General features: G+C 45.9%; 1 protein-coding gene across 1 annotated transcript in view; it reads right to left on the reverse strand.

The window, feature by feature from the left end:
• Positions 1–10,378, reverse strand: part of SZT2 (seizure threshold 2 homolog (mouse)) — a 59,243-nt gene extending 48,865 nt beyond the window's left edge. The window contains exons 1-8 of the mRNA XM_009884677.1: positions 10,257–10,378; positions 9,910–10,083; positions 9,405–9,575; positions 7,412–7,543; positions 5,159–5,318; positions 4,594–4,700; positions 4,211–4,421; positions 2,857–3,027 (exon numbers count right to left, since the gene is read on the reverse strand). Of these exons, the coding sequence (XP_009882979.1) occupies positions 2,857–3,027; positions 4,211–4,421; positions 4,594–4,700; positions 5,159–5,318; positions 7,412–7,543; positions 9,405–9,575; positions 9,910–10,083; positions 10,257–10,352 (1,222 nt within the window). The 5' untranslated portion in view covers positions 10,353–10,378. The remainder of the gene's footprint in view (positions 1–2,856; positions 3,028–4,210; positions 4,422–4,593; positions 4,701–5,158; positions 5,319–7,411; positions 7,544–9,404; positions 9,576–9,909; positions 10,084–10,256) is intronic.

Below are 10,378 nucleotides of genomic sequence, written 5' to 3' on the forward strand. Positions count from 1 at the left end.
TTTCCTCTTGCTTCACAGCCAGCTGGCTCCTTAACAGCCTTTAGTTTGCAAGTTTTGGCAAAAGCTTTTGGCAGTCCAGGTTAATTAACTGTTCTTTGTCACACACTTCTCTACAGAATGGCCCAGTGAGCTCCGATTAGCCAAATATGCTTTGCCTTAGCAGAGGCAGTGCGGAACGCTAAATGTCTTGATCTTTTATAAATTCTACTTTAAGATGTTAGTGAAACAATTTTTCTGATCACAGACAGCAACTCCCAAGAGCATTTAACCTTTCCAAAGCATAAGTAACATTATCTGCTACTATTCTGAAAGCGGGCACAGAAATACACACTGTATTTTTGAGAGCTCAGACATTTCATTTTTAAATTCCTTCTAAAAAACTTCATCAAAATAGACAGAAAGTATTTTTGGCTCAGGGAGCCCCTGAGCTGTAAAGAGCTAGAGTGCTCAAAGGGAAAAAAAAAGGAGAGGAGAAAGGAGACGTCTCACGTTTACCCTATTCTTACACTTCCCTGTGCACCTGCCCATAGCTATTCACCACAGAAGGTAACTCTGATCCAGTGCAGCTGCTCTTCTGCTCTTGTGAAAATGGAAGACCAATCCATTTAACGTTCCAAGGGCTAAAAGGTGGCAGGAAGATACCTAGAGGAAAAGTGCAGGGAGCATGGTGAACATGTGGTGATATTTGTGATACATTCTTCCCGAGTACAGAATTTGTTGCTTCATGATATCCTGAGCCAGAAGTTTTAGCTACACCTTTGTGCAAAAAAGTACAACATAAATTTGTCTGACTGCTTTTTGAACGATTCACACTGCTATCTCTTCCAGCATTTCTGTATAGGACTTCACAGTCACCAAAAGCACTTCACCATTGCTGCCAGATGAAAAGAAAGGCTTTATCTCCAGCGCTGTCCAAGCTGTAAGTCAGCTGGTGCACAGCAGGATAAAAGACACAATACTGAGCACAGCTTGGACAGGAACTGACTTGTTGGACTGTTTCACGTACATTCCTAGACAAGGAGAGTGCAACGGACCTAATCTGCCTGGATTTAAGGGAAGTATCTCATGCCACACCTACAGGTGATTAGTGAAAGTAATCTGCAGACATTACTAGAAGAGCTGTCTCAACAGGAAACCTTAGCAGATTCTTACTTTTAATAGAAAACTCCTGAAACAAGAAATTAGGGATATTCCTGGAAAACCAACTTTAGAAATTATCCCACCTGATATGATTGTTAGCAACCTTCCCCAAAAAGCTGGTTTAGATCCATTCAGTTTGTAAGAAGCGTCGAGCCAAAAGAACCAGAATTGCCAGTCATCCTACAGGAATAGTGAGCTGAACTGAGTGAGGTGAACTTAAGAGTACTATTATGTGAAGAATAGCACATTTAGGGACTACTAAACAAACCATCAAAAACCAATAAAAAACCCCTAAGGACTCATCAGCTGGAAGCAAAGGTGCATGAAAGACGCAGGGATTTCTGTGCTAACAATACAATGCAATCATGGAGAAAGCTCATGTGATTCCAGGTCTACGAGATACTGTATTTTACTTCAGAAGCAGGGCAGTATTAGCATTACTGAACAAGGCACTGATAAAACCACATTTACAACACTCTTATCAACTGTTTCAAGAAGCATGAGACCAAACTGTGAAAAGTGAACAACTGAGGGGAAAAAAAAAAAAGCGCTACTAAGATAAATAAACAGAACAGAAAGCCTGCCCTTACAAAAGAGGCTGAAACACTGGCTTGCTTAACCTGCCAAAAGGAAGGTTACAAGGAGAAAGGCATTGTTCTTACATATGTTTGGGCAATGCCAGAGAAGGAGGATAAACTTAATTAAGGATAATAAAGTCACACATGTCTAATTTGGTCTGAGTGAGTTTAGAAAGGAAGCTAGAAAAAGAGCAATGAAGCTCTGGGACAATCCTGCAAGCAGAACAATGGCATAAGATATTTACATGGTTTTAAGGCAAACCACTGTAAATTCATAGAAGACATACGGAAAGTTTGGAATGATTTTGGAATTATATCACAGACAATGATTTTCTGATATAAAACATACTCTGTGTACTAACATCCCCAAAAGAATAGTGAAAACACTGGATCACCACACGTTGAACATGTTTACGCTGTGTTTTAAGAATCCCATCCTCCAGGCTTTCTGCTGGTCATTGTGAAGGTCAAGAATAATTTCTCTTGCTTGCAATTCATAACTTGCATTTGGATTTTCTCAGCCTCCCTTCAGTTAAAGCACTAGCCATCAATCATGGCTGGAGATGGAAAGTTAGGTATGGTTTACCGGTACTCCTTGGGATACTCACACCCCTCAAGGCCCCTAGTCAGTGGCTAGTTCTCACGCTCCAGGTGCCATAATCTCTAGCGAGTCAGATGAGAGAACGGGACCACTGGATGGTTTTATGTTTTTCTAGTATTGGTCCTGGTACTGACTGATCTGGCATTTTCACCTAACAATATCATTGTTTCCCCCTATTTCTTCCTTTGCAAGACTGTAGTTTGGAGGTGTTAAATCTGTTGTAACAAAGAGCTCAACTTTGTGTTAGTATTTTGGAGTGCATCTAAGCAAAGGACTAGAAAGGGATGGAAAAAGCAGAAGTATAGAGAAAATACCAGAAAACTCTGCAAACCGCCAAGTTCTGTCACTAGCTTCTGTGCCATTGCGGGGACTCATTTCCAAAATACAGAGGGTCGGTGTCTGTCTGTCCTTCCCCAGGCACTTACAGTCACAGAGAATGAGCCTGGCAAGTGTAAAACTGCACAACAATACTGGACAGTCCTGCATCAGGCGATTGTTTACAAAAACAAACTCCAGCCCCCAACGCAGTGCAGTCACCTTTTGTGATGTTGACCTCACGGATGCTGTAGCCCTCGCGCAGCCGGACTGAGACAATGCTCACGAGGTCAGCGTGCACCTCCTTCTCAGTGTGCTTCTTCCTCCTCATCGCTAGAGCAGGGTTGCTGCTCGCAGACACCAGGTGCTCATTGAACAGCCTGTGCTGGGACACTGCAAACAGCAGAGATAGGGTTTGTGAGGGAGAAACTCCTCTGCTGCTCATCCTACAGCAACAACCATCCCAAATTGCTTTACAAAAGCTGTCAGGTACAGTCACTGGCCCGAAGAACAGCAAATCCTTCAGGCACCACTTACACCCACTCCTGATTTTGCAATGCAGCAAACAGGTCCACTAGCATGGCCAGGAGGCCTGGGAGAGGGGCAGGGTGGGGGGCCAGGCTCTGCTTCCTCTGGGACAGCCTTTGTGACAAGGTACGCGTTGGAGTTACACATTTAGCCTAGACAGGCAGAAGCTGTACAGCTGTCGCAACAGTCACACAGCAAGCTTCTCCCTAGAAAACCTTGAATTCCCAGGTGCTTTCTAAAAGGTATGAGGATGCGGAAGCCTTGAGTTTAAACCACTAACACCTGATCTTTTTAAGGTTCAACATTTCCAAGTCCCAGGCTAGCTCTCTTCAAACTTGCCGCTGTATGCGGCTTCTGCTGCCAAGTTACAGAAAGTGCAGATGGCACCAGCATATCACCAAGGCATGAAAGGGTGTTTCCACATTTTACTGGTAACTAATCTCTCCTGGCATACTCTCATCACTAACATTCACAAAATAAGAACAACCAAGAGGGGCATTCGGAACAGTTCTCAGAGGACTAGTTTTTTGATCCAAACTGCCATCTGCAAGCCCGATTAGGACAAGCTCTCCAGAATGTCTCTACCTGCGAGCTAGCCAGAGTGCAGGAAAGGCTGGATGAGAGCTTCTCGCCCCATCCAAGTTCTAACACAGCAGGCAGTTGTGCTGTTTGTTGAATGAAGTCCCCAGAAGGAGGAACGTTGCAAAATGGGACATTAGTTTTCCACCCAATTCCTGGAACCAGGAGGGGACTCACAGGTGAGGCTGCATGGCTCAAAAGTGCTCAGAGTCTACAGGAGGCATGGAGATCTGTGAGATCCAAGATATTGAGCACCCTCAGGGCCCTCCTTCTCACACAGGTACCAGCATGCAACACTGCCCATAAGAGAAGGCAGCACTTTTGCCAAAGCACACAGGCTGCTGCCTTTTCCTCGCCTCCATAATACTCAGAATGGCCTGGAGGGGACAAGGGAGAGCAACAGCATAACCAAGCCCAGGGCTGTCATCCCAAAGGGAGTTGCTGTAAGAAGGAAATGCACACTCCTCACCACAGTAGTATTCTGGATTCAGTGACTCCCCAGTACGCAGAAAGGAGTATAGAAGAAATGCCTTGTGATACACATTCAGATCCAGGCTCAGGGGATCCAACTCAGGGCACGTGGAAAGGTATGCACCAAAAGTGGCCATGGCGATGAATTTCATCAGTTCCACATTGGGAACATGGCCAAAGCTGCAATCATATGAGTAGACACCGCCCACCTACAGGATGGATAAAGAAGATTACCTCAGAGAGTACAGCACTGCTGAGGTCAAGGGAGAGAACCAGACAGGCAGGCAAGTCCCCTCCGGAGGTGAACGCTACTGATAGCGACTCACCTCCTTCCCTCTTGCAGGCAGCTGCCCACAGACTCGCTGCGAGCAGCAGACATACCTGTACAAAGGAGCAGGCCACAGTGCCACTGCGGAGCTGGTTGAGTAAAGTCTCGCACACAGCCACATCAGGGACACTAGTCACACCGTCCGTAATGATTATTATACCTGTAAAGAAGGCAGTATCTTAGTGCATTCTCCATCTCAATCATCTATATCCACCAGGGATAAAATTTCAGCAGGGCAAAAATAGAAAGGAAAATCCGGAGGATGGTTTACAGCTTCCAAGGTGCTCTGGAGCTGGGAAACGTCCCGACTAGGTATGGCAAAGCCGTAGCGCTGGGCACAGCTCTACACACCCTGAGCTGTTCTGAGCGACAGTCACGGCTATGCTTCCTCACAAACTCAACACTGACACATGGCACAAGGTGCAGTGCTATTTTCCTCCCCGTTCCCACCACCACAATTTGCCTACAGAGTGCAGAACAAAAGCAGCTTTTGAAATTTCATCCCCAACAGAAGGGTTCACGCACCAGCCTTTATAAAATTAATCTCAGCCTAAGGCAGGAGGAATACAACCCTTTGCAAACAACTGGGCAAACCTTGACCCAGAGGACAAAGCCAACCTGCGCTGGAGTTGGAGGGCAGCAGCTGCAGCGCTAGGATCCCCTGCCGGACCATGCTGACGAGGCCAACATCAGCAGTGACAACAGACACGCTGGGCTTCCTCCCAGATGACTCCTGCGCATCACCAGGACTCTCTTGGCTCAGGGGTGACAAATCCACCTGGAAATATAAAAACAACCCACAAGGCCCCATGGGGCAGACTTCAGCCTAGCTCTAGCTCTCACTCTCCCAAACAGCCTTCAGTACAACAACCCCATGGTACCACAGCCCTGGAGCACCAGTCAGCAGACTTCACTTCTATCTTTAATTTCCAGGTACTCTCAAAGTCCTGGTCACTTGGGCCCCTTAGAACAGCTGGGCAAGGCTGCTTGGGGTGGAGGAAGGGGACAACACGCTCAGAGCTTTATTATAAGGTGATTTCTCACAGAAGGGGAAAGATGAGACACTCTGGGGTCACTAAAGCTCCTCTGCAGAGCAAAGCAGTTCCCAATTCAAGAGACAGTGAATACCTCTTTTTTTCCTTGTCATTTAGTAGAAGCTGCAGCTATTCAGCATCTACTCAAGTAAAGCCCAGAAATGCTGGAGAGGCAGACACAGCTATGTCTCACTTCTGAAGCACTGCAGCAGAGGGGGTAAGGAGCCTTGCAAGGACAAAGTCTAGTGCCTATACATTTAACTCTGTTCAAACGGCACTTGTTATGCAGTGCTGATATAAGCAAATGCAGGTAGGCTTCTCCTGCATCTTCTATGAAAAATATCCCCCAGGCAAAGCCTGAAATTTGTGTAATTACACTGGTGAGGAATCTACCGCGTTCACAGTCACCTCATCTCCAGAAGGCTCTGGCAGTTCAACCCTGTAATAAACTATTGCTTCATTTTCACTGCTAACACAGAGAATGGGCGAGACCCTCTCCTGCAAAGCTACTGATGATTGGAGCTCGCAGAAGAAAATTAGAACTAACTAAACTTTTGTTCTGCACAAATGGGAGCAGTCTGTGGCTGTGAGCAAAAAACCTGACTATCCATCACTTTAACTTGCCAGATGCCTTAAATTCAGACACTTGTTGACAATGATACAGCTAATGCAACTTCAAAAGTAAAAAAAGTTTCAGTCCCTGCCCTTCCCCTGGGGCCTCCCACCTCCACCCCACAGCCTGTGGCAGGACTCGCCAGTCCCTCTGGCCTGCAAGCGCGTCTCTTTCCCCCATTTGCATGGAAGAAGTTATAGGGTAGTTCATCATGAGAGAAATACTGCAGCAGGCAGGAATGCATAAAAAGCCCTGCAGAAACACCAGCTGGACACACTGGTAAAGGTATTTACTTCCTGCAATCTTCTTTCTGTTCCAGGACTGACAGTCTTAACACTCAAAAATACAAATTTCAGCTAAAATGTGAGATTTGAAGCACTTCAGATATGCAACTGCAATAGATCACCAGTAGCCTCTTGTTCATCTGATTTTGAGACTTTTTTTTTTTCTTTTTGCCCAAACTCTAATAACTAATGCTAAATAAGGACTAAATAACCTCAGCCAGGCCAGTAAATGCCTTTCACTGCAAGAAGGGTGCCCATAGATAGGATTGTGAGTGTCACGTGAACATGGCAGTATCACAATGTAACCTTTACATTCTTCATTTCCAAGATCAGGAGGGATGATCTTGATGAAAAATCCATGGTCATTCTGAATCCCTACAGAATCTCACTTTTAATTTTAGCCTAAGCTGTATTTTATAGTGCTATCACTAACTTGCTGATACCTATATCTGTAGCTACTAAACAGCATCTGCCACAGATTTCAAGTATTAGAAACTGCACCAGCTGTTTATTCAGTTTCATGGTCAGTTTTTGTGGCAACAAGGAAATATTGTCATTCAAGAAATGTAACAAGGGCCAAGGGCATATTCACAGCTATTCATAGATCAATGATATGGGCATAAACACCTCTCCCACCATCTTCTCCAGAGAGCAAGCACATCCTGCATGTCTCATGATGTACAAGAAGTCAGGCTGCTTTACTGCACAATAATCTTAGGGAAGCTAACCATTCTCATCAGTCCTTCTAAACACTTACTGGTTCTGCCTTCCTCAGTGTTCATGTCTCATTACTGGATCCCACAAAATGATCTTACAAACTCCTCAGCTGTTCCTTCTCCAGACCTACGCTGCTGTTCCTCTTGCCACCCCACTCCAGAGGGGCCTCAGAGTGCAAACTTCTAAGGAGCCAAGAGACCCCAAACACCTCTGCCCTCCTTACCTGTGGTTTGGGCTCATACTGTTGCTGAAGCATCTCTGCCACTTTGTTCTCAAAGGCACATAGCTGTGTGTAAACTTGGTGCAGGAAGGCCTCTCGCTTTGTCTCATCCAGTTGACAGCCCTGGAATAATACCTGGCCCAAGGACACACATGTCAGTCATCAAGTTAAGGTTTTATGCAGCAAAGGAACACATTTCTGCACTGTGAAGTTCAGACACATCCCTGACAAAGTACAGGTACAGCACAGGCCCCTTACTACTCCTGCGTAGGGCCAACTGCCTGTGAGCAGCAGTGTCTCATAGCATCTGCACTGCATTCCGCAGCAGATGCTCACATCCCTCACTGGGAAATCTCCTTCTTGGGCAAGAAATTTCTACCTCATTTGCCTTCTTTCAGGATAAGCAGTTGTCAGGAGAAAGAGATGCAGCATCCCTGTTAGAAGCCATTCACTCTGCTCTGATGTTTCTAAGGAAAGCCTGTTTATTCTAATCTAACTCACCTATAGACTGATCCAATTATCTTCCAGTAAGTGGCTGGATAAAGGAACAGCAAATTGAAATAAAGAAAAGAAAAAATTAGACTGGACTTTATAAAAGAGGCTCAGTGATGTGACAGAGGGAGCCCGCAACAACAGAAACTCCCCAAGCTGATAGGCATGACACTTGTGTTTACAGATGTCACCATTGTACAGGCAATCTCTGTCCACAACCAGGAGGCAAAGAAGATACAACACGTAGACAAAGAGCTCAATGGACAGGTGGGACACTACATGTTATCCATTCCCTCAACCTCAGATGGTCAAGACCTCACAGCGACATAGGAAAAGTAAATGACTACAACATAGACAGGCTTTCCTGGATGAGTCATACACATATATGCCTTTTCCTCCACTAAAGAAGCATAAAGCTTATCCAGTTGCACCCAGAGATTACAGTTCCTGACATCAAACAATAAACGGGTCTTCAAAGAGGTCCAAAGAAGAAAAACGTAGCAACTTTAGAGTGCTCAATTTAGTGTAAATAGGGGAGACACTGAGGCAAAGCATGATGGTGTCTGCAGTATAGCTGGACAAGATGACACACAAAACATCGTTGGCAAATGGAAAAATTCCTCCTGTGCTTACTTTGGTAGAACCTAAGAATGGACCAAAGTGAGGGCCACGCTCTTCAAGCACTGCACAGACCATTAAAGGCTGCAGCCTCACAGAAGGCGTGGGCAGGGGAGAGAGAGAGGGAGAGAACAATCATAGACTAACAGGCTCATCCTGTCACCACCCATTTTCCCAGGTATTAGCAGAGGGATGAAATACACCACCAGAAATGTGAAAATAACGTGAAAATACTGTGAGGTGGAAGGGACCGATACAAGAAGGATAAACTTCAAAAACCACACTGGCACCATAAAGCAGACTTTAATTTATTAAACAGACCTGCGCTGGTTCAAGTAAAATCTCATTGATAATCTCAACACTGGGGCTGGCTACTCTCTCCAGCAAGGAGAAACATAGTCATGCTAGTGCAAAAAGAGCGCAACATTTGTAGGAAGAGGCAATTATCTTTGAATAAACCACTGCTACACAGTTGGAGCATGAAGACAAGCTTTTGGGCATACCAGCTCTTCTTGAATGCTTCAAGCTAATTACAACAGGTCAAAAAGAATTACTCAACAGAAATTAAAAAAAAAAAAAACAAAACAAAAACAACAAGCAGCACACATTCGACATGAGGGAAATATTCCCTTTGGCCCAACTTTGAGACTGCCTGTGGGCGGCGTTCGCTGCTGGGCCCTGCTCCCCCAGGAGAAACCTCCACTTCCTGCCCAGAAAGCAGAAGTTGCTCAAACACACTTCCCCACTGCACCAGGCTGCACGTTTTAATGAGACAAGTCTGCAGCATCACAGATAACAGAGCCCAGCTACCACATGTCCCCACTTTCCCCTGTGTTCACAGGAAGCCCATACAAGGAGCTGTGCCAAGGGAGAGGCTGAACTGTACCTGATGGGACTGCAGGCCAATGATGGAGGAATACGCCTGGATGGTGACGAAGATCTCTGGCTGGTAGATAATGTCTGAACCAGGGATACGAAAGGGTCTTAACAACCCCACCAAGCATCGGGAAAGGGCATGAAACACTTCATCAAAAATTATCTCCCCTGTTGAGTCATCCTACAGAAACAGTGAAAGGGAACAGCTTTTTAATCTTCTAGGACTTTAAATCTCATTGCTAGTTGCCTCACCACGCAGAGCCAACAGCAAATGTCCTTCCGCAATGGCAGCTGGATTAAAATCACAGTTCCCTGTAAATGAAAGTCACGCATTGAGCATTCAGCAGAAAAACAGGATCTGCCTTTAAGCTGCCTAGCTAGGAGCACTGCATGCCTCCCTCATGCGAAAAGCAAGACTTCTGTAAAGTTAAGAGAAGAATAAGCCTTCTCAGCAAATAGAAACAAGTTCAGCCTTTTAATGCAGAACACCCCAAAGAAACAGCTTCTGCACTTACCACAATCCCTGTGGAAGGGCTCAGATCAAGTTCAATCACAAATCGGTACTGGCGGGCCAAGAAGGTGACCCGCGTAGAGGGCACGAGGAGATAGGGCCTGGGCTGGACAGGCTCGTCTGGCTGCCACCCATTAGGCAGGATGCTGAGAACATCAAGTTCATTTTCTGACTTTAACTATGAGAACAAGAAAAAGTAAATGAGAGAACGTCAACCCAAGCCTAAGGAAGGCTCAGAGAAAGGAACTGGGTTAAAATCTTCGGCAGGGTCCAGCTGCTCATGAGTGGTGCAGAGCCAGCTTGCCACATCAGGCCGTGGTGACACCATCCAGCCCCGGGGCACCAACTCACCAGCTCCGGCTCGGGCACAGCCCAGATGACCTGATGGAGTCGGCTGAGGACCCAGGCGAGGCGCACATTGCGGGAGATGCGATAGTCTTTCTTCATCAGGAGGAAGACGTGCCCTGCCTCCT

The sequence above is a fragment of the Charadrius vociferus genome, unplaced genomic scaffold (assembly GCF_000708025.1).
Source record: "Charadrius vociferus isolate BGI_N301 unplaced genomic scaffold, ASM70802v2 scaffold163, whole genome shotgun sequence".
NCBI classification, from domain to species: Eukaryota; Metazoa; Chordata; class Aves; order Charadriiformes; family Charadriidae; genus Charadrius; species Charadrius vociferus.